Source organism: Mesocricetus auratus, unplaced genomic scaffold, assembly GCF_017639785.1.
Source record: "Mesocricetus auratus isolate SY011 unplaced genomic scaffold, BCM_Maur_2.0 Super-Scaffold_100022, whole genome shotgun sequence".
In the NCBI taxonomy this organism is placed as follows: domain Eukaryota; kingdom Metazoa; phylum Chordata; class Mammalia; order Rodentia; family Cricetidae; genus Mesocricetus; species Mesocricetus auratus.
The window spans coordinates 23,095,144-23,117,838 of NW_024429203.1; the positions used below are offsets into that span (position 1 = coordinate 23,095,144).

General features: G+C 55.6%; 1 protein-coding gene across 5 annotated transcripts in view; it reads left to right on the plus strand.

Annotated features, from left to right (window-relative positions):
- Bcl9l (BCL9 like) overlaps positions 1–22,259 on the plus strand; it is a 29,498-nt gene extending 7,239 nt beyond the window's left edge. For 2 of the 5 annotated variants that reach the window (XM_013112923.3, XM_021226739.2), the window contains 8 exons: positions 8,326–8,427; positions 9,630–10,015; positions 10,639–10,758; positions 15,382–15,592; positions 15,742–15,826; positions 15,911–18,200; positions 18,543–18,824; positions 19,054–22,259. In XM_013112923.3, the coding sequence (XP_012968377.1) occupies positions 8,402–8,427; positions 9,630–10,015; positions 10,639–10,758; positions 15,382–15,592; positions 15,742–15,826; positions 15,911–18,200; positions 18,543–18,824; positions 19,054–20,150 (4,497 nt within the window). In that variant the 5' untranslated portion in view covers positions 8,326–8,401 and the 3' untranslated portion in view covers positions 20,151–22,259. Of the gene's footprint in view, positions 1–8,124; positions 8,428–9,629; positions 10,016–10,638; positions 10,759–15,381; positions 15,593–15,741; positions 15,827–15,910; positions 18,201–18,542; positions 18,825–19,053 lie in introns of those variants that run through there. The other 3 variants (XM_013112925.3, XM_005069439.4, XM_021226738.2) reach the window with 2 other exon arrangements.
- Positions 22,260–22,695: the final 436 nt, after the last annotated feature.

A 22,695-nucleotide genomic window follows, 5' to 3' on the forward strand; every position in this document is an offset into this window, starting at 1 on the left:
TTCCCCAGGCATGAACTGTGGCCTTGGGTGCAGGACCTAGTACCCATCAGACCTAGAGGGAGGGTAAGAGGGTGCATGGGATGGAGGCCAGGCCTGAGTGTGCCTACTGTGATGGGCCCACTCCATGCAGCATCTACACAGGGCCATGGCTAAGAACCCAATTGCTGGAGTGTTGAGCTTCCAATTCTGGTCTTGTAATAGTGGGTTATATATCTTGGGCAAGCTACTTTAACTTTTCTTTCTTGCAAAGAGGGAATAATAAAAGGGCTTTCTAAGCCAGGCATTGGAATTCCAATAACTAAGAGGTAGAGGCAAGAAGATCTCTTCAAGGTCATCCTTTAAGTTTGAGGCCATTCTGGGTTACAGAGTGTTATCCAGTCTCAAACAGAGGAACAGACCAGCAAATTCCAAACCCCCCAATAATATATAAGTAAACTATTTTTTCAAGGCTGGCTATGGTGGTAGGAAGAGCTTGCCTGTGGTTCCAACTATTTAGTGGCTGAAGGAGGATTCCACCCACCTCCTTAGAAATTCAAGGTCAGCCTAAATAACACAGTAAGACCTTATCTCCAAAAATAAGAAGTTAGGTGGAGGGGGTAGCTCACGCCTTTAATCCCAGCATTGCATCAGGAGGCAGAGGCAGGCGGGTCTCTGTGAGTTCCAGGCCAGCCTGTTCTACACAGTCAGATTTCTGTGAGCTCCAGGCCAGCCTGGTCTACACAGTGAGTTCTGGGACAGGTTCCAATGCTACAAGAGAAACCTTGTTTTAAAAAACAAAACAAACAAACAAAAGGCTAAACTGGGATTCAGCTCAGTCAATAGAATGCTTGTTCTGAGTTCAAGCCCAGTACAACATAAACTGGGTGTAAACCATGTGTGTAGGTACAAGCCTACAATCCTGGCACTCTGCAGATAGAAGCAGGAGGATCATGAGTTCAAGGCCATTCTTAACTGCATAGTAAATTGCTTTGTGTTTCTCTAACAGCTCTAGTTGTCTTGGAACTTCTCTGTAGACCAAACTGGCCTCAAATTTATAGATTCACCTGCCTCTGCCTCCTGAGTGAGTGCTAGGATTAAAGGTGTACACACCTACTGCCCATTTTATTTTTGTATTTTGAGGCAGGATCTCACTTTGTAGATCAGGCTGGCCTTGAACTTACAGAGCTCTGCTCACCTCCGTTTTGGGCTTAAAGTCACGGGCCACCACACCTGGCAATACTCACCTTGTTGCCTCAGTTTCCCCACTGTTGGTGCTGGCTAATGCTGTAATTGCAAGTTTTGTAGTTGCCCTTAGACCTGGAAAAAGACTTGGGTTCTGAGGACCCCTCCCCCATATCTGGGACCAGCCCTCCTCCCTCCCCCAAGTTGTTTGTTTGCTTTGGTTTTGGAGCCCCTCCCACCGTCCAGTCCTGGCAGCTCTGTTCTTTCACAGGACTGAAGGAGACTCTCTGTCCTTAAATGGCTTCAATGGCCTCCTTCTCTTTCCCGGGCTAGGAGTCAGGGACCATCCTTAGGGAGAAATATGACTTATCTCAGGGCTTGGGGTTCCTTCCTGAGCATTTTCCCAATATGGAGGGGCCCTGCCTGGAGATGAGGTAGGCATGGCTGTCACCTTACAGAGAGGCAGGGAAGGAAGCTAGCTAGCACCCCTGATATCCAGGGGGATACCCCTGGAATCCTTCCCTGGTGTCAGCAGGGCCCAGTGTGAGTGCCCGTGAGATGGAATGGTAGGGGATGGAGCTTGGGAACCTGTGGGCGAGGAGCATGAAGGGGATGGCAGCGCTAGATTACCCACAGAAGAAAGGATCTAAGCAGACAGGTGGTTAGGATCTCCTGGGGATTACAAAACAGGAGCCCTGCAAGGCTCCCGGGTCTGAGGTCTGGGCCTGGCTAGCTGGTGCCCTCTGTGGCCTTGGAGTAGGAGGGATGGTCTAGAGCCCCCATGCTGTACTGCCTACCTCCTGGAACAAGAGGGCTTCCCCTGCTCAGTGGGCTTGGGAGGGGAGGACCTACCCGCCTGTGCCATTGTGCTTAGAGCTCTTGAGTTGGCAGTGTGTCCTGTGCCCAGCCTTTGGGGCTGCTCCTTGGGCAGGCTGGGGCTATTTTTGGGATCGGGCTGGGGCTCTGGGGCTGGTTTCAGATGTTCCAATGTGAACAGGAGAAAATGGGAACAGATGGCTGGAGGGTTCTGATCAGCGGGTCCTGCTGGGAACAGGATTATTTTTAGGACCTTGTTAACCCTTTGTGGGGTCGTGGGGCCCCCCTGAGAGGTATAGCCCTCTCTGGTTGAGAAGAGAACAGGACTTCCTCCTTAGGCCTTCCCGTCCTGGAGAACTGCTTGTCCACTGCGCTTTCTCTCTGAGACCTATGCTCTTTAGAGAGAAACGTGGCAAGAGAGTAAACCCACACTTCCTCAACACTGCGTGTGCTGCCCGAGAGATCAGACTGGAAGGGTGCAGATCGCTGGAAGGGTGCCTCACTAACCTCCTGGGTAAGACCTGAGGCTAAGAGAGAGAGTTGCTCTCTACATCCCTGCTCCGGGTTGGAGAAAGTTGGGGAACTCAGGGATGCTCAGGGGCCATGTTAGAAGAAGGCAAAGAAAGCCATGACTCTGTAACACAAACGATGCCCATGGGCCCTGCTTGCCTGAATACTCATAGGGTACATATCTAGATGGTGCCTCTCAATTCACATATACCTTCATGACACGCCACATTCTTGGGTGCCATGCTAGCAAAGAGAGATTGCCCAAGAGCCTTTGTTGAGGGTTAATGTGTCATAGACATTTTTAGGTGATTTCTGCTAATACCTCACTTTGTAAATTTGCCTGTGAGTAAACTGAGGTTGAAAGGGCTGAAGAGATGGACAGTATTCTGCAGTTTAGTAGTGGCATGATGTGATTGGCACTCTATCTGCCCAACTCCAGAGCAGATTCTCATTCTGTTGTCGCCCCATGCCGGCCAGGGTCCCCACCCTGGTCAAGGCAGCAGTGGGCATCATAACTTCTCAGAGGGAAGGTTTGTGGGTGGGTATGGGAAAGGAGGCCTTGTGGCAGGGAGCTCTCAAGTCACTGCGCTCACTGTCCTGTAAGCCCTTCTTGCCTGAGGGTGCCAGGACTGACACTAGAAACCCAGCTTGGCCTTCCTGTCTGCCCTGCAGGAGGATCACAGCATACATCCGTCATGTCACCCCACCCCCACTAGCCCTGGCCCAGAAGCCCCTGCTTCCTGGAGGGTCATGGCTATCTTCATGTCAACATAGACGGAGCTGGATGGCCATCCAGGTGTTGCTGGTGCCAAGAGCTTGGGCCAGGCAGGCAGGCAAGGGACGGAGGATGTGTCTGCCCCTGGCAGTACCTGGAGTCGAGAGCAGAGTGTGGCAGGCAGGCAGGCAGGCTTTGGGCGAGGTCTGTGGTGTGCCGACTGTGCCAGCAGCCTGCCCGCACTCCACTCCTCCCACAATGGCCCCATTGTTCCCAGTAGCCAGGCAGTTTGGAGGAGGTTCCTTGGCCACCCATGCCCCCCTAAATAGGGGCCAGATTAACCCCTTGGGAGATGGGACCAGGTGAAGGCCCCCAGGAGACTGCCTGGCTTATTTTTTCCCTGTTGTAGGCGTCCTGGCTTGAGAAGTCATTCCCTGTCCACGCAGCAACAGGCCACCTCCTGAAACTGGGGTCTCTCAAGGAGACAGTAGCAGACCCTCTCCTGCCCCCACTCGAGTACAGGTGCCAGGGGCAGGAAGTGCCAGTGGGGTGCCAGTGGAGTCCAGATATATCTGGGCGGTGGGGCTAATTCCAGCCACTACCGTCTGCTGTACTGGCTCCTGCACTCCTTTCCTTCCTGTGAAACCAGAGATGGGTTGGGCCTAGCTCAGGATTTCGGTGGATTTAAAGAGGCAGCACCATCTCTGCCAGCCTGGCTTCCTCTCCCCCTCCCCAGATAGGGTCTGTCTGAGGCAGAGCGGTCTAGTGGGTTTTGAGTGCCTCCTTTGCCCTGGGCTAACCCCGGCCCTGGCCTCAGTCAGGGTACTAGGCTTTTGGCACTCCCCTGTCCCAGAACCTTGGGCGGGTTGGGTGGGCGGGGGTGGGCTGTGGTTTCCTGTGTTGGCTGTTTGTGCCTGGCCCAGAGTGCCCGCTGCCTGCCTGGGCTTCCTGCCCTGTCTTGTTTCCTAGTGCCCCCCCACCCCTCTCCCTAGGGGGAGGGAGTACTAGGGATTGGGCAGCAGTCTTTTGGGGGCACCCTACTGCCAGGGCATGATTGCTTCCTGAGGAGGCTGAAAGAGCCATGAGAAGTGAGGTGGACGTAGGCCTGTCCCGGCAAAGCTGCTTGTCCCCACAGGCTTCAGAGGGCTGGTGGTCCAGAAAGAGAGCCTTGCACAGGTACTCCTGTGCTAAGATGCTGCAAGGCAGATCTAGGATCAACAGACTACTTGGTCCTGCAGGGTTAGGATTGTATGACCTTACCCTGGGGCCATAGGTGGGGCGGGCCAGCTGGAAACTCCCAGGTAAAACCTCCCAAGCAAAACTGTTTATTTGCATGGACTGGGGGGTGGTTGTTGCTAGGAACCCAGGCCAGGGGACCTCAACCCGCCCCCAAAGCCTGGAAGTCCCCACCTAGAGGGTCCTCATCAGAGTAACACCTCGGGTTCTTGAGCAGATTTCCTTGAGCTACCCTCTGAACCCCTGACCTCCCCACCCCATGAGTCACCACCTCAGGGAGAGGGAGCTACTTGAGTGCTAGAAGAGGTTTCTGAGAACCAGGGAGTCTTGACACACAGGAGGAAGGGGAATTGGGACAATATCTTGGGAGCTGAATCTCCCTCAGCCAGAGGCCAAGGGCCCTGACCCTCTGAAAGTCTCTGTTTACTGCATGTAGGGACATGGGCCCTCCAAAGCATTTCTCACTTCTTTGTTTTGTTTGTTTTTGGTTTCCTTGGTCTTGCTAAGATTGTACATAGGTCCTCTGATGAAGTATTTGCTCTGCTGATGACATCACTGGCCCTGAAGTAAAACGTATTTTGTTTGGTGGTGGTATGAGTGAGAGATAGCATCTCACTACATAGTTCTAGATGGCCTGGAATTTGGTATGTAGCCTGGGCTATTGAAATTACAGAAAGCCAGCCCATTTTTACCTCTCAAGTGATGGGATTGAAGGTGTAAACCACCATACCCAGGTACAAGTATTTATTTATTTGTAGAGAGCCTTACTGTAGATTTACTGTAGAGACAGTCTTATTGTGGAGTCTTACTGTAGATTTACTGTAGAGACAGTCTTATTGTGGAGCTCATTGTGTAGTTTGTGCGGATCTTGAATCCACAGAAATCTTCCTGCCTCAGCTTCCTGAGCCACAATGCCTGACTTCTGAGATGGTTGTGAGCAGGTCGGAGAGGCTAGTGATCTGGCTGGTTTGGTCACACAGACCCCCCAACATGGAAACAGTCAGATTGCCACTGGGTGTGTGAATACCTGCCCAACTGGGAGACAGCTGTGTTAAACAGGGCTGGTACAAAATACCTTCAGTCTCTGGTCATTGACTCCCTCTTCCAATTGGGATTGTTCTCACTAACCCCTAATCTGTGGCCTACCCTTGTTTTACACGGTGGAGGCACATGACCCCAGTTCAGGCTTTTTATTTGAGAAGTCCATTAAGTGTCCCCACACTGGCCTGGATCCTGTGTCAGCCTCCCATGCACAGGGACCACAGCCCTGTGCCTGTCATGCCGGCCCCAGCTTCTCTGTCCCAGCTCCTTTGCTCCAGGCACACTCTGATGGGCTTGCTTCTGTCCTTTCACCAGGTGACTTGCACCTGCTCCCTGTTTGTGAGCACATGTCCTCTCCCACTCTTGAGAGTGCTGTGTTCCCAAAGCTCCCGCCATTCCTGACAAGCCACATCTCCAGGGGCTTGCGGCCTGGTGCTGGGACAGCTCCTGGTTCATTCACTGCCCTGCCAACCATCACCCACCTGCCTCCCGAGGCTCCCCACCATGTCAGGTGCCCAGCACTGAGTGTAGAAGAGGGGTCTCTGGGAGCTGGGGTCAACTCCTGAAGCGCAGACAGGGGGTGTGAGGTGGGAACCCTGACCCATTTCATACCTGACTCAGCTTGCCTTGTAGCTGGGTAGGGGCAGGGGGTAGAGTCCTGGGGGCTCCTTTAAGACTCACTGGGGTCACTGAAGAGAACTAATTTCCTAACAGCCCCTCCTGCATTATTATAGTTTTTGTTTTCTTTCCTCTGTGTTAGCTTTTCAAGGAAGATCCTGAGACAAAATCTTGCTAGGTAGTTTAGGCTGTTCAGGAACTCACTCTATAACACAGATGGGGCTTGAACTTCTGATCCTCCTGCCTCAGCCTTCCAAGAGCTAGGATTACGGGTGTGAGTCGCCATGGCAAGGCTAAGTCTCTGGTTTTTGAGACTTACGGCCTTTGCCCTGCCCATTCCCATCGCCCTTCACAGGTGATAGGCTGTGGGCTCACATAGCCCACCAACTTGATTTAGACTGAGATGAACAGCCATGCTCCAAGGGGACACTGTGGTACCTGGAATCGGGGCCCTGGTTGCCCATGCTGTCATGTGACCCAAGAGAATACAGCTTTCTTTTCTTGACCTCAGTTCCTCTTTGCAGTTGGATAGATAGCATTGAGAATCAGCCAGGGATGAAGGTGAGAGCTTAAACTTCATGGCTGCCATTGGCCAGGCTGGTTTTCCCCACTGGTTTCCCCAGTGATTCCTGCCTCTGATCTTCCCTGACTGTAGTGTGGCATGGTGCGTGCGTGCGTGCGTGCGTGTGTGTGTGTGTGTGTGTGTGTGTGTGTGTGTGTGTGTGTGTGTTGCTGCGGCCAGCTAGGCTCTGGACTTTGGAACCTTCCTTTCCAGGTACAGAGTTGGAGTGGGGCAGGCCAGTGTTCCACAGGGGTTAAGGTTAGATGTCCACAGTGTACCTGGTAGGGCCACCTTTCTTGGAGGTCCCAGCCCAGCTTCCCCCAGCTGAGCAGGGAGCAGGAGTGTGCATGGGTGTGTCCAGCTGGACCTGTCACGGGAAGAAGCTCTAGGGCCCAGGACTCCTCCCTTTCCCTCCCCCACCTTTTACCGGGATTACTGCTGGGGGCGGGGAAAGGGGACAGAGCAGGGGGCGGTTGGGTGAGGCGTCTGTGTTTGTGTAAGTCAGCTTGTTGGTGTGTCTGTAGCCCTCTGTGTATTCTTTGTGACTGTCGGGCTCAACTTTCAATGGTTCTCTTCCGTCTGGCTCTCAGTCTTCACATCTGCTCAATGAGTCCGCTGGCTCTCACTCCGCTGGGCGGCCGGGGTGTCTGTATGCCCCAGGCTGCCCGGCATCTCCCGCTGGTTCGCGCTGCCCAGTCCCTCGGGCACACCTCCGCCAGCTGTCCGTGAGCGTCTCTAGTTTCCTGGGCTTCGTGCGTGTCTTTGTCTCCCTGTCCACGTGTGAGCTGTAAGTGTGCGTGTGAGTCAGAGTTCGGGTGCTTGTGGGTCTCTTACGCCCCAGCTCCGCGCGACCAGTCTGCCGGGTCGGCTAGTGCCCAATCAGTCCCTGGGGGACTTGTCCGTGTGTCTGTCCCCGCGCCCCCCAGTGGGCCCAGGAGATGCACGCTGCAGCCCTGTCTGCCTTCCTCACCCTCGCTCGCTGCCTCGCTGGCTCTCTCTCTCCTTGCTCGCTCCGTCTCTACAGGGCTCTGCCGAAGGGGGCGGGGTGGGGGTGCAAGGGAGGGGGAAGGGGAGGCTCCTGCATTCTTGCGGTCGGGGAGGAATCTGAGCCAGCGTTACTGGTCTCCAGAAGAGCCCAGCTGCAGCCCCGGGGCCCCGCCAGGCCTCTTGCTGCCCGCCCGGGCCTGCCGGGATGGGCACGGGCTAGGCCTGGAGCTGGGGGCGGGGCAGGGCAGTGCCCCCACCCCGGCCCCTGGAAGGCTACCGCGCCCGGGGACAGGGCGCAGTGCTGGGGCGGGGCGTGAGGGATTCCCGAATCCTGGGTGAGGGGCGTGTCTGGGAGCGGGAGTCCCCCAGTGGGCCAGAGCAGACCTCGCAGCCGCCCCACGCGTCACTTTTGCGACCTAGCCTATTAGTGAATTCTGACTCTGCAGCCCTTGGGAGGGGGTACAGGGTGGGGGGGTAGCTTGCTAGGTACTGCAAGCTCCCTGAGGACAAGGTGCGGGAGGGATGGGGATTGGTCTTGAGGATCGAGAAGTCTTCTCTTTCCAATCCCATCCTACCCTGTCCAGTTCCTTAGCCCGGGGCTATTGGATTCTCCCTTCCCTCCCCTCCATACACCCCCTCCCTAAGTCACAAGTTTTCTCTTTGGGGCTTGTTGCTGCAGTCCCTGCTCCAGTATCGAGTACCTGTCTGGGCCCTGGGCACGCACAGGGGCCGTAGCCCCACTGTGTGTGGGAGCCATGAGGATCCTGGCTAACAAGACAAGGTGTGTGGGTGTCACGGAGGGTGGGATGTGTGTGCTTGGAGAGCGGGGAAGGGAAGGGCCATGCTGTGAAGCCTTGCCGGTTTAGGGAGGAGCCCCTTGGGCACCTGGCTTCCTGGCCACCCGTGGGCTGAAGGGAGGTAGAGTGGGGGCATCTGGCTCCAGGCAGCAGCTAGCAACCAGCCTTAGCGCCTGGCCCAGGGGGCAGAGGACACTGGCAGCTAGCTATGCCTGCTGCTTCTGGTCCCTTCCACCTCTTCCCTCCTAAAGCATTAGAGCAGACCCCCACCCACCCTAGTGTTGAGGTGTGATGGCACCCTCCAGCCTCAGTCTAGTGGGGGTACGAGCTGGAGTGGGGGTGGTGCCTGTCTCCCTCCTCCCCAGGAGAAGCAGGCAGACAGGGCCAGGCGGCAGCAGCAGGACAGCAGGGCTGAAATAAATCTGAGCTGGTGTGGAATGAGGGGGGATAAATATCCTCTCCCGTGATGTGATCTTTCCAGCGGCTATTAATAGGTCTCCGGGGAGGGGGAGGCGGTGGGGGGAGCGGGCTGAAGCTTAAAGGGCCCGCAGCCTAGGCTGCAGGAATCCTTGGCTTCAGGCTGCACTCCTTGGCTTGACAAACCACCCCTTCCCCCTCCTTCTGTCCCTGCCTGCCTTCAGGGCCTCCTGGCCCACCCTCCTCAGGCCTCTCCCTTAGGTTCTGAGGAGTCTTCTGGGCCAGTGGCTACCACTCTCGATTGTGCTTTCCCTTAGTCCCCCAGGGGATAGGACTGGGCTTGAGCAGTGACTCACAGGTCCTGTGGCCCTTCTCTGCTAGTTGTTAGGGAGCAGCATAGTTGAGGTTTGGGGCCTTGGAAGAAGTCTTAAACCCTAGAAGGTACTAGAATTCATCAAATGCTAGAGCGAACTCGGCTGCTAGAGTGGTGGACACTGAGGCTGAGAGTAGGTAGATCCTGTCAACCCAAAGCCCTAGTTTCCATTTGAATTGGGCCTAGGAGATAAGGAGCATTGCTCCATCTCCACTCACCTAGATGGACAGAGCTCTGCTCTTATCTGAGGAACCTCAGGGAGGCTGGGAATAGCAGGTGGTCTCAAGATAGCACCTAGCCACCCCCTACACATTAGGTGAGGCAAGGGAGCTAAAGTCCAGACATGCCTAACTCCTTGAAGGATTAACCTTTTCTGTCTCTCCTCCCTTCTCCCAGGTTACCCCACCCCAGGAGGAGAGAAGCTCCAGGGAGCCCGCCCCTGTCCCCTCGCGGCCACTGCCCCCCTGCCCCAGCCAAGCCAATGCACCCAGAAAATAAATTGACCAATCATGGCAAGACAGGGAATGGAGGGGCCCAATCCCAGCACCAGAATGTGAGCCAAGGACCCACCTGCAACCTGGGCTCCAAGGGCGTGGGGGCGGGGAGCCATGGGGCCAAGGCCAACCAGATCTCACCTAGCAACACGAGTCTGAAGAACCCCCAGGCAGGGGTGCCCCCTTTCAGCTCACTCAAGGGCAAGGTGAAGCGTGAGCGGAGCGTGTCGGTAGACTCTGGAGAGCAGCGGGAGGCTGGGACTCCATCCCTGGATTCAGAGGCCAAAGGTAATGTATTCTTGCATCTCCAGACTCCAGCATCATCTACAGCCCAAGACCCAAGCTGGCCAGAGACCATCTCTTGCTTTAACTCGTCCTGTGTCGTCACCTAACATGCACGGTTTCTAGCACCCTTCTTTCTCTTATCTCTGTCCCATCAGTCAACCAGTTCATTCCAGAGTAGGACTGCCCAGGGTGCCTGCCACTCACGGCAGGGCCGGACCGCAGGGCCGTGATCGCTTCACTGTCCTCTGCCTTCCCGCCACGGCCCCTATATTGGGAGAGGGAAGTGTCCTGGGTGAATAGCGCCCCCCCCCAGCCTTTTGGGAACAGGCACCGGGACCTGAAAGAGTCACAGTGCTCCTCCCTGCCCCCCCAGCCCTAATTAGAACCAGTTGTGGTTGGGATTATGCTCTACTTGCTATGGGGGGAGGGGAGACAGGCAGCCAGGGTTGGAGAAAGAAATCAGAAACAAATGGTGGTGTGGTGGGGGCCAGGGCTGGCAAAGTGCCCACCGTGGTCTGGACAGTGCCCTCTGGGGTGGGGCAGTGTGGAGAGTGACCTGGGAGGGCCTCTGCATTCGATAGGACAGGACACCTTGGCGCTCACTCTTCTGTATTCTGCCCGGGCAGAGGTGGCGCCCCGGAGTAAGCGGAGGTGTGTGCTGGAGCGGAAGCAGCCCTACAGCGGGGACGAATGGTGCTCGGGACCAGACAGCGAGGAGGACGACAAGCCCATTGGGGCCGCCCACAGTGAGTGCCCTCCGGGGTGGCTGTGCTCAGGGAGCCTCCCTGCCTAGGGCAATTGAGGGAGAAGTGGCAAGGACCAGGAACTTCAGTCCTACTTTAGACTTTTTGGCTCCCTACATTGTGGTAGCCCAGTCCTTGCCTTCCAGGTCCTTAGTCTCTCTCCTCTCCTCTCTGTCCATTCTGCTCTGTAGGCTCTCTCAGGTGATCTCTTTCCTGGACAACGCACCTACTTTTCTAAAAGATTTCATGGTCTATGCTGCCACCTACTGGTCAATGGAGGATGGGCAAGGAAGGCCCAGACTGGGAATCTGCTGGTTAGCTAGGCTTTGCAAAATCTTGCTAAGCCTAGGCGTGAACTGGTTCCTTTCTCCAATCTCTGAATGACTTTCAGAAAGTGCTCAGGGTGCATTGTCAAGACAAGAAGTAGTGTGAATTGATACCCATTCCTCTCTTTTTTTTTTTCAGAGACAAGGTTTCTCTTTGTAGTCTGGCTGTCCTTGAATTCAGAGATCCACCTGCCTCTGCCTTCCAAGTACCAGGATCAAAAGCATGCACCACGACCTGGCTTGCATTCTTTAATCCATCTTTATGTACTAGAGACCTAAGGCATCCAAGTCCTCGGTGTTTCCACTCCAAGCTTACATCTGTTTTCAGAGAAGCTTAATGCATAAGAAACTAGCCAGATGCCTGTCTTGAAAAAGAAAGGACAAAAGAAAAGAAACTAGCCAGAGAAGGCTAAATTGTGGGCTGTTGTTGGAGATAAGATCTCAGTGTATAGCACTGGCTGGCCTAGAACTCACAAAAATCCATCCGCCTCTGCTTCCCTAGTACTGGGATTAAAGGCTTCCATCATGGTGCCTGGTTAAATTGTGGGCTTTCGAAGGCAGGAATCAGGGATAGGAGGAGGAAGAATGTGCTGGCTACTTTGTTTAGTCCTCTCAGCAGCCGATGGAGAAACTGGTATGATGACTGTTACAGAGCAGGAAGCAATCAGCAAGCGGGCAGTGAGTGGGTCCTACTGGGGAGTGGCCAGTGAGAAGCCTCGACAGCTGGGACTGAAAGCTCCCATGTGACTCACCAGTGCTCCTTAGTCTCTGTAAGAACACCTGAATGGTGGGCTCTTCCGCTGCTTCCTGGGACAGGAACTCTCCTGTTACCCTGAGTTTGTTTCTATAGCATTTTACTGTGTCATTGTAGACACTTTGAAAGATACTGAGAGATAAAAACATCCCATGTCCAGCCTCTTTTAGATAGCCTGCCATTCAGTTGAGATGAGGTCTCATGTATTACGGGCTAGCCTCAAGTTTCCTATATAGATAAGGCTGGCCTATACCTCCCAAATGCTGGGATAATAGTCTTGTGACACCATGCCATCCAACAGCATTCAGCCATGCAATCGAATTCTTCAAGGAGAGGCAGAGTGATGTAGATATTAATAACACAGGCTCAGAGACCAGGCTTCTTCACTTACGTCCCAGGGATGCACTTGCTTTTGTATAAACTTGGGAAAGGGTTTCTGATTTCTTACCTGTAAAAATCATCTTGACCATATAGATTTGGTACAAGGAGAAAGTGAATTCAGGCATATGACATACTTTTGTTAGCGTATTGCTATCATGGTACTAGAGTTCCTTCCTGTGATAAACTCTGCCTCTCCCTCCATAGTGTGTAGAAGCCTGTTGTGTGTTCTAATTTATCCTTTCTTCGGAGGCAGTGTTTGCATACACCAAGGTCAGCTCACAATTGGTGTGAGGCTCATGGGGTGGTAGACCAGCAAGGAGTTCTTACAGGGAGAGCTCATGGGGTAGGCCAACAAGGGGTTCATACAGGGAGAGCGAGCTCATGGGGTAGACCAGCAAGGAGTTCATACAGGGAGAGCTGCCTCTGAGCCTCAGGTGTGTCTGCCTTGTTAAGCTCTGGTGTTATCTGGAAGTGCTATCACTTGCTGTCACTGCAGTCCAGGGGCTTTGACTTGTTTTTCTTGGTGTGAGGATGGATCTACCCCTAACCTAAACCCACTTGTTACCGGCAGCTTTTCCTTGCCAGCCGCTTTGGTTTATCACCCGCCAGTCACCTGGGCTCTGCCATGTTGCAGTCCCCAAATAACACACAAGACGCTGTATTAATTATGAAGCTGTTGGCCTTGCTTGTTTCTTCCTGGCTAGCTCTGCTTTAAGCAATTACCCCATAATTGTTAATCTAAGTATGTTTCTTACCGGAGAATAGTTCCGGGCTTCCTACCCCTATGGAGTTACATGTTGACTCTCTTGTGTTTCTCCTTCCCAGAGTCCTCCTGGACTCCTAGTCCCTCCTATCTAGATTCCCTATTGGCCAGACAGTGCTTTATTGGCATAAGACTTCCCCAACACCACTGATGACCAAGCTGTGGATCTTATCCATATGGGAGTGCAGAGCCAACTTGTGACCATGGAGCAGAATTTGTCTTGGTGCTGAGGGTGGCTTGGCTATTCTGGGAATGTCCCCAGTATGTCAGCCTGTGACATTGTGGAATATATGCTTGGCCTGGCCCTGTTTTCTAGCATACGTCTCTAAAATGCTGGGAATCGCAAGTGACCAGTGTCAGGATGCAGGCCAGGGGTTTATTGACGAATGATGAGTCTGTAAAAATCCAGAAGGAAGGCTGGATAGATGGCTCCTCGTGAACCACTTACCTGCAAGAAGTCCAGATCCCCAGACCCTACACACAAAGCTGAGTACAAATCGGGCGGTGGTGGCGCACGTCTTTAATCCCAGCACTCAGGAGGCAGAGGCAGGCGGAGCTATGAGTTCTAGGCCAGCCTGGTCTACAGAGCAAGATTCATGACAGCCAGGGCTACACAAAGAAGCCCTGCTCAAAAGCCTGAAAAAAAGAGCGCTGGGTGCAGGGTCACCTGCTTGTAATCACTGTGATAACACGGAAGTGGAGGTAGGCAGGCTCTCTGGACTCGTTGGCAAGCTAGTCTGGTGTGGATGAGTTCCAGGCTAGTGAGAGGCCCTGTCTTCAACTAAAGGTTCAAGGCTCCTGAGCCAACAGTTCTCTGTTGACCTCTAAAGATTTATTTTTTTATTTATCATGAATACAACATCCTGCTTGCACGTATGCCTGCAGGCCAGAAGAGGGCACCAGATCTCATTGTAGATGGTTGTGAGCCACCATGTGGTTGCTGGGAATTGAACTCAGGACCCCTGGAAGAGCAGTCAGTGCTCTTAACCTCTGAGCCGTCTCTCCAGCCCTCTCTGTTGACCTCTATATGTGCTCTGTGCCCTTAAACCGTAAGTACACACGCCTCCCACATTCACACACACGCATGCATGCTCATCCCTGCAAAATCGAAGACAGGCTTCAGACATTTTTCAGACCGATTCGTGTCGTGGCATTCTGAGGAAGGGCACAGGAGCAAATGCCCTTTCTCAGACCCCTTCAAACTTGGATCATCTCACGTGTCTTCATTTGTAGCATCATTTTAACTGACTTGTGTGAGTGAGTGAGTGTACACTCCATGTGCATGAGTGCGGTAGTCAGAAGAAGATGTGTGATGTCCGTTTCCTCCTTCCACCATACGGGTCATGGGTCCTAGGGGGCTGCCAGGCTTGGCAGCGGATGCCTTTACCTACTAAGCTCCTGTGTCGTCCTTTTGGTGAACTGATAAGCAGCAGTAAGGCGTTTCTTCCAACTGCTCTAGCATCTAGTTGGATGTGAGGAGTGACTCCCAGGAACCGCACTTTACAGGTAGCCCGAGCTTGGCATTGACAGGCAGGAGGTGAGCGGTGTTGTGTTCTTGCCCCTCAACCTGTGGGAAAGATCAGTGTCAGACTAAAACTGAATTAGAGGCCACCTGCTGGGCCCACTGCTGCAGGGTCTGCTGAGCAGTTGTTGATGGGGACACATCTCCATATGCGCCTGTGGTCAGAGGTAACACATCTTGCATTGATCGGTTTGTGAAAGCCCTGGAGGAGCTTTTATTCTGTACCGCCTTTCTGATTCTGTTATTGAAATATACGGTTCGCTTTGTAGCATAGTAAATAAGTTTCTCTGACCTGTCCCCACACAGGGCACAGGGGAGCTGAGTAGTGTTTCCATTTTGTAGATGAAGAGACAGATAATACAAATGCTATGTCTCGTAAAATCAGTCTGTGAGTCATGGGGTAGTATGAAAAGTGTCATCAGTTACTACGGCCTGCCTGCCTTTTCGTTTTTGTTTTGTTTTGTTTTTCTAGACAGGGTTTCTCTGTATTGTTTTGGAGGCTGTCCTGGAACTCGCTCTGTAGACCAGGCTGGCCTCGAACTCACAGACATCTGCCTGCCTCTGCCTGGGATTAAAGGCGTGCGCCACCAACACCCAGCCCTCCCTGCCTTCTTGTCTGTGTCGTTAGACAGTGTACACATACACACACTGTCTGCCACGTTTTCCCTCTCCTCTTCCTCTCTACGTGGCCATTGTTCAGGCCATCTTGGGCAAAGATTGGGGTAGGACAAGTCAGCATGGAAACACAGAGATGGTGGGGGCAAATGAGCCTCTGGGTCTGAGCTGTGAGGCACTGGGCTTCTCTCAGCAGGAATACCAGCTGATTCTTCTCCTCACATCTGGGCCGCTCACCTGCCATCCTTTCTCTCTCCTCTTGCAGATTGTAATGTAGCAGACCCAGCCATGGCGGCCCCACAGCTGGGTCCTGGCCAAACTGCCCAACTGCCCCTCAGTGAAAGCAGTGCACCAGGCCCCCCACATGGCCCCCCACCAGGCCTGCGGCCCGATGTTCCTGGGGGTGGGGGTGGGGGCGTCCCAGGAAAGCCTCCATCACAGTTCGTGTATGTCTTCACCACCCACCTGGCCAACACGTAAGTCTTTGGGAGAGACTAGGGGCAAAGGGATTTGGTTTAGCCACACCCAGCCGGAACGCGTGCAGGGGGCGGGGGGGGGGGGGGGGGCCGGGTTGGGCTCTCTTCTGCCCATCTCTGAACTGTTTGTGACTGCCCCCCCTATGCAGGGCTGCAGAGGCCGTGCTGCAGGGACGGGCAGAGTCCATTCTCACCTACCACCAGCAGAATGTGCCCCGGGCCAAGCTGGATCAAGTGAGTGTGCTGCCCTGCCTGGTTCTAAGATACATCGGGGTGTCCCCTCATCTCTGTTAACTCTTTACCTTTTTCCTCTGGCAGGCTCCTAAAGTGCCACCCACCCCAGAACCACTACCCCTGAACACGCCGTCCGCGGGAACACCACAGTCTCAGCCACCCCCATTGCCGCCGCCACCTCCAGCTCCTGGCAGTGCCCCTCCTGCTCTGCCCCCAGAGGGGCCTCCTGAAGACACCAGTCAGGACCTGGCCCCCAACTCAGTGGGAGCCGCCAGCACAGGTGGAGGGACCGGTGGCACCCACCCTAACACCCCGACGGCTGCCTCTGCTAACAACCCCCTGCCTCCAGGAGGAGATGCTGGTAGTGCCCCTGGCTCAGCCCTACTGGGGGAGGCCACCCCCACAGGAAATGGGCAGCGGAACTTAGTGGGCTCTGAGGGCCTGTCCAAAGAGCAGCTGGAGCACCGCGAGCGCTCCCTCCAGACACTGCGAGACATTGAGAGGCTGCTGCTCCGCAGCGGGGAGACTGAGCCCTTCCTCAAGGGGCCCCCTGGAGGAGCTGGTGAGGGGGGTCCACCGGCACAAGCGCCCTCTGCTGGTCAGCAGCCTCCCGCAGCCCCTCCCAGTGGGCTGAAGAAGTACGAGGAGCCCTTGCAGTCAATGATTTCACAGACACAGAGCCTAGGAGGCCCCCCACTGGAGCATGACGTGCCCGGGCACCCCCAGGGGGGAGACATGGGGCAACAGATGAACATGATGATGCAGAGGCTGGGCCAGGACAGCCTGACACCCGAGCAGGTGGCCTGGCGCAAGCTGCAGGAAGAGTACTACGAGGAGAAGCGGCGGAAAGAGGAGCAGATTGGATTGCACGGGGGCCGCCCTCTGCAGGACATGGTGGGCATGGGGGGCATGATGGGGAGGGGACCCCCACCTCCTTACCACAGCAAACCTGGGGATCAGTGGCCACCTGGAATGGGTGCACAGCTCCGGGGACCTATGGACGTCCAAGATCCCATGCAGCTCCGAGCCGGACCTCCCTTCCCTGGCCCCCGTTTTCCGGGCAACCAGATGCAAAGGGTGCCTGGATTTGGGAGTATGCAGAGTATGCCCATGGAGGTGCCCATGAACGCCATGCAGAGACCTGTAAGGCCAGGCATGGGCTGGACTGAAGACTTGCCCCCTATTGGGGGACCCAGCAATTTTGCCCAGAATGCCGTGCCCTATCCGGGTGGGCAAGGTGAGGCAGAGCGATTCATGACCCCTCGTGTCCGGGAGGAGCTGTTGAGGCACCAGTTGCTGGAGAAGCGGTCAATGGGCATGCAGCGCCCCCTGGGCATGGCAGGCAGTGGCATGGGGCAGGGCATGGAAATGGAGCGGATGATGCAGACACATCGACAGATGGATCCCACCATGTTTCCGGGGCAGATGACTGGTGGAGATGGCCTGGCCGGCACTCCTATGGGCATAGAGTTCGGTGGAGGCCGGGGCCTCCTGAGCCCTCCAATGGGACAGTCTGGGCTAAGGGAGGTAGACACACCTATGGGGCCAGGCAACCTCAACATGAACATGAATGTGAACATGAATATGAACATGAACTTGAATGTGCAGATGACACCACAGCAGCAGATGTTAATGTCACAGAAGATGCGAGGCCCTGGAGACATGATGGGGCCTCAGGGACTTAGTCCTGAAGAGATGGCTCGGGTTCGGGCCCAGAACAGCAGTGGCATGATGGGTGGTCCTCAGAAGATGCTTATGCCTTCACAGTTTCCCAACCAGGGCCAGCAGGGATTCTCTGGGGGTCAGGGACCCTACCAAGCCATGCCCCAGGACATGGGCAACACTCAAGACATGTTCAGCCCTGATCAGAGTTCAATGCCCATGGGCCCTGTGGGCACCACTCGGCTCAGCCATATGCCTCTGCCCCCTGCTTCCAATCCTCCCCCTGGGTCTGTGCATCCAGCCCCCAACAGGGGACTAGGCAGGAGGCCTTCAGACCTAACCATCAGTATTAACCAGATGGGCTCACCAGGTATGGGACATCTGAAGTCACCCACCCTTAGCCAGGTGCATTCACCCCTGGTCACCTCACCCTCTGCCAACCTCAAGTCACCCCAGACTCCCTCACAGATGGTGCCCTTGCCTTCTGCCAACCCACCAGGACCTCTCAAGTCACCCCAGGTCCTCAGCTCTTCCCTCAGCGTGCGCTCACCCACTGGCTCACCCAGCAGGCTCAAGTCGCCCTCCATGGCGGTGCCGTCTCCAGGCTGGGTGGCCTCTCCCAAGACGGCCATGCCTAGTCCTGGGGTCTCCCAGAATAAGCAGCCGCCTCTCAACATGAACTCTTCCTCCACCCTGGGCAACATGGAACAGGGTAAGTCATCTGGGTGGACTTGGGCTGGAGCTGTTGTGGTGGGTGGGTTCCTGCAGGGGCTTTGGTGGCAGCTGTGCTGGAGTCCCTTACACAGAGCTCCAGATACATCTAGGCATCTTGAAGGGTCCCACTTGAGACTTGGAATCTCCCCACTACAGGAATTGTTTAACGTTGCGTGCGTCCTTGGGATCACAGGGAGCCCTTGTTCAGTGGGATGTGGGTGTGCCTGAAGTGAGGTAGAGATCTGAAGGAAATTGACCTCTCCTTAGATATGAGGAGCCAAACTCAGTTGTGCTCCCCTCCCCCGTGACCCCTGCTCTTTCTGTCTCTCTGCCTCTGCAGGTACCCTCCCGCCTAGCGGCCCCCGGAACAGCTCCTCAGCGCCTCCTGCCAACCCTCCCAGTGGCCTCATGAATCCCAGCCTACCATTCACATCCTCCCCAGACCCCACGCCTTCCCAGAACCCTCTGTCACTGATGATGTCTCAAATGTCCAAGTATGCCATGCCCAGCTCTACCCCTCTGTACCACAATGCCATCAAGACCATCGCCACCTCAGACGACGAGCTGCTGCCTGACCGGCCCCTGCTACCCCCACCCCCACCCCCGCAGGGCTCCGGGCCAGGTATGAGTAGGCAAACCTCTCCCAGAGTGGCGGCAGTGGGTTTGTCTAGGAATTGCCCCTGTGGACATGCTGGTTTCTGCAAGCTGCCGCAGTCCCTGGTCACGGGGCGTGTTGTGAATTGTGGGTCTCTGTTCCAATCACTACCTAGGCTAGAGCACCTTCATGGGCGTGGGGAGGATGGGGGAGGCGCCTCCACGAACCTCTCTAATGCCCTGTTCTTTCCCCACAGGCATCAGTAATAACCAGCCCAACCAGATGCACCTGAACTCTGCTGCTGCCCAGAGCCCCATGGGCATGAACTTGCCAGGCCAGCAGCCCCTGTCCCATGAGCCCCCACCTACTATGTTACCCTCCCCCACCCCTCTGGGGTCCAACATTCCACTGCACCCCAGTGCACAGGGGACAGGGGGCCCTTCTCAGAACTCAATGATGATGGCCCCAGGAGGCCCAGACTCCCTAAGTACCCCTTGTGGCCCCGTGCCCAGCTCCTCCCAGATGATGCCCTTTCCTCCACGGCTACAGCAGCCCCATGGTGCCATGGCCCCCCCTGGGGGTGGGGGTGGGGGGCCTGGCCTGCAGCAGCACTACCCTTCAGGCATGCCCCTGCCCCCTGAGGACCTGCCCAACCAGCCACCCGGCCCCATACCCCCTCAGCAGCACCTGATGGGCAAAGGCATGCCTGGCCGTATGGGCGACGCGGCGTACCCACCCGGGGTGCTCCCTGGAGTGGCATCAGTACTGAACGACCCAGAGCTGAGTGAGGTGATCCGGCCCACCCCTACCGGCATTCCTGAATTCGACTTATCCCGGATCATCCCCTCTGAGAAGCCAAGCAGCACCCTCCAGTACTTCCCCAAGAGCGAGAACCAGGCCCCCAAGGCCCAGCCCCCCAACCTGCATCTCATGAACCTGCAGAACATGATGGCGGAGCAGACCCCCTCTCGGCCCCCCAACCTCCCAGGCCAACAGGGGGTCCAGCGGGGGCTCAGCATGTCCATGTGCCACCCTGGACAGATGTCCTTGCTGGGCAGGACAGGTGTGCCCCCACAGCAGGGCATGGTGCCCCACGGCCTGCACCAAGGGGTCATGTCCCCACCACAAGGCCTCATGAGCCAGCAGAATTTTATGCTGATGAAGCAACGGGGTGTGGGGGGTGAGGTCTACACCCAGCCTCCCCACATGCTCTCCCCACAGGGCTCCCTCATGGGCCCCCCACCCCAGCAGAACCTCATGGTGTCCCACCCTCTGCGGCAGCGCAGCGTGTCTCTGGACAGCCAGATGGGCTACCTCCCTGCGCCTGGCGGCATGGCCAACCTACCCTTCTAGCAGGCCCTCAGGGGTCTGGAGCTGGGGATACGGAGAATATGTTAACTTTAAGAAAGTTTTTTTTCCCTCCAGTGTTGGGATGGATGGCCTGGGTCCAGGGGTAGGGTGGAGGGGTGGGTAGGGGCTTGTGTGGGGAATGGCATTTGTGGGAACCTGATGTGCTGGCAGCTTAGGGGGAAGTGGAAGAGTCTGGGTGGAGAGTTGGAATTTGGTTTTGTTCCACTTCAGCCACCAGGACTGTCCCTCCCCTCCCCTTCCTGTTCCTACGGGGCGTCTATTTCCCTGTCTTTACACTTCCCCCCACTTTCAGCTATGCTTTGGGGGTCCTGGGGAGAGAGGAAGGAGAGGAGGGGTCTTCCATCCTCTGTCCCTTTATGGAACTGTCACCTCATTGGTGCTCCAGGTCCATTTGTCCCCTCCTGGTTTCTTTGCTTTTACCCCCTTTCCCGGTCTTCCTCGTTTCCTCTCCCTGCTGACATGGCTGACCTCCTCTCCCACGCCCCCTGCAGGCAGCTGGCCAGGTGGGCAGGGGCCAGTGGAGCTGTAAATAGAGCTGCGCTTTTGTGCGGGTTTGTGCGTGTGCCGTATTTCTGTGTTTTGATAGAAGTCACACACAAAAGAGAAAGATTAAAAAAAAGAACCTTTCCCCCTCCTTCCAGCAATCCCTCCCACCGTTTCCCTGGACCCAGAGACATACTGTCCTATGCACCCTCCGTGTGCCCCACCTGTCAACCGAGGTCACACCAGCTAGGCTTCCATTTGGTGAGCCCAGGGGGACCCAGACCTCCCCCTCCCCCGACTATGGCCGCCTGTCTGCTGCTGAGTGATTTCTGGAGAGCAGGTGTGCGCATGGGCATGTGTTTACCCACACCAGTGACATGGGCCCCTGCCGGGCGCCTCTGCTGCTACATCTTAGCCAGAACTTGAAGCCCTTTGTTCCCAGTCTGGTAAAGGAGAGAAGGAAGGGGCAGGTGTGGCCCCTTTGAATGGAGCTATGGAGGGGTTAGCATGACGTGACTACAGCTATGGCTTTAGTGGCTTTGGGCCAGGTAACCCCTCAGGGCACAGACCCTTCTAGAAACCACCACTTGCTTCTCACCAAAGAAGGAAGGGACAGAGTTTGGCTGATCAGTGAGTCTCCCCTCCAGCCTCCTCCCCTAGCATGGAGTAAGGGAAGGCAGTGGGGGAGAGCATCCTGCTGCCTGTCCGCCCTCTGGCAAGGTTCTGTCCAGGGCTCAGGGCCAGCCCAGGCATAGCCGCTGCCTCCCGGTTTCTCCCCAGGAGAGCCCCTCCCCCACCACTGGTCAGACTGAAGCCATACAGGAATGGGTGTTTTGTCTCCCTTGGCCCCAGGAGTAAAATACTTCTTTTTCTCACTTCCTTTTTCCTGCCTTGTAAGGTGGTGGGCAGCTCCTTGACCAAGGCCTTTCTGCCCTGCCTCCAGGGCCAAGGGCCATTCTAGACAGGGTGTCTTCTGCCAGGACCCTGTCCCCAGCCTTTCTGACCTGCGGGGCCTGGTTTAGCCTTGGCAGCTGTAATACAAAGGGAATCTGTGCCCACCTCTCCCAGTCTGGTGCTGTCCGTTGCCAGTCCGGTCAGGCACCGCTCCCCTCCAGAGCTGGCTGCAGGCCCCGGCTTCCCTAGCCCCTCCCAGGGACCAGAGCCAAGGTCTCTGCGTTGAGAGGTGGGTGGGAACCTGCCCTTCCTGTCTGACACTCTGCCCTCCCTGCTTCCTTCTGGGCCTTGTGCCCCACCCCCGTGTTCCCAGCCTTCCAAACCGTCTAACTGCCCTGCTCTGAGGAGAGGGCTCAGGCCACAAAGGGCCTGATGCCCCCTTTCCGTGTCCCTGTCCCCACCTCTACCACGAGCTCCCCAAGGAGATCTCCACAGGCCAGCCTTCTCCTCCATCCATGGCCATACCCCAGCCATTTTGTACCATTATATAAATATATATATAAATATAAATATATAAATACAATATGTGAAGACATCTTCTTGGTTTTTATTTTGAGACACTTTTTAGGCTTGCTCTGGGGGTCTGTGCTGCCTGTACTGTATTGACCTGTTTTATAGGTGCCTTTTTATTAAAAAGAAAATTTAAAAATGTAATCTGCTTTTTTTGTCTCTGTGTCGGGTTTCTCTGTTGGATGCTGGGAACAGAAAAGGGGACCGAACCCGAGATGTGTCCATTTTGCAGTGAGGGTGCAGTCTCTGAAGCTATAGATCTGATTTCCCTAGTGGAGTCCCCAGGGAGCCTGTCTTATTGGCTGGAGTGTACCAGGAAGCCCAGTTCTCCCCAACCCCCACCCCCTCCTAGCTCAGTGACTGGGAGGAGCTCAGAGTTGCCTGCCAGGCTTCCCCTAAGCAGGTGTGGAGCAGCTTCCTGTGGTCCCATCTGAGCAGTGCCCTCCCAGGGGCACAGCGTTGCCTTCCTGGGGCAGGGGACTTCCCTGCCCAGGTTGGCTTCTCACGTTGCCCCCGTCTCTGTCTTCATTTTCTTAGCGAAGTACCTGCCCTTTGAGTCTAGGACCCCTTCACTATTTTA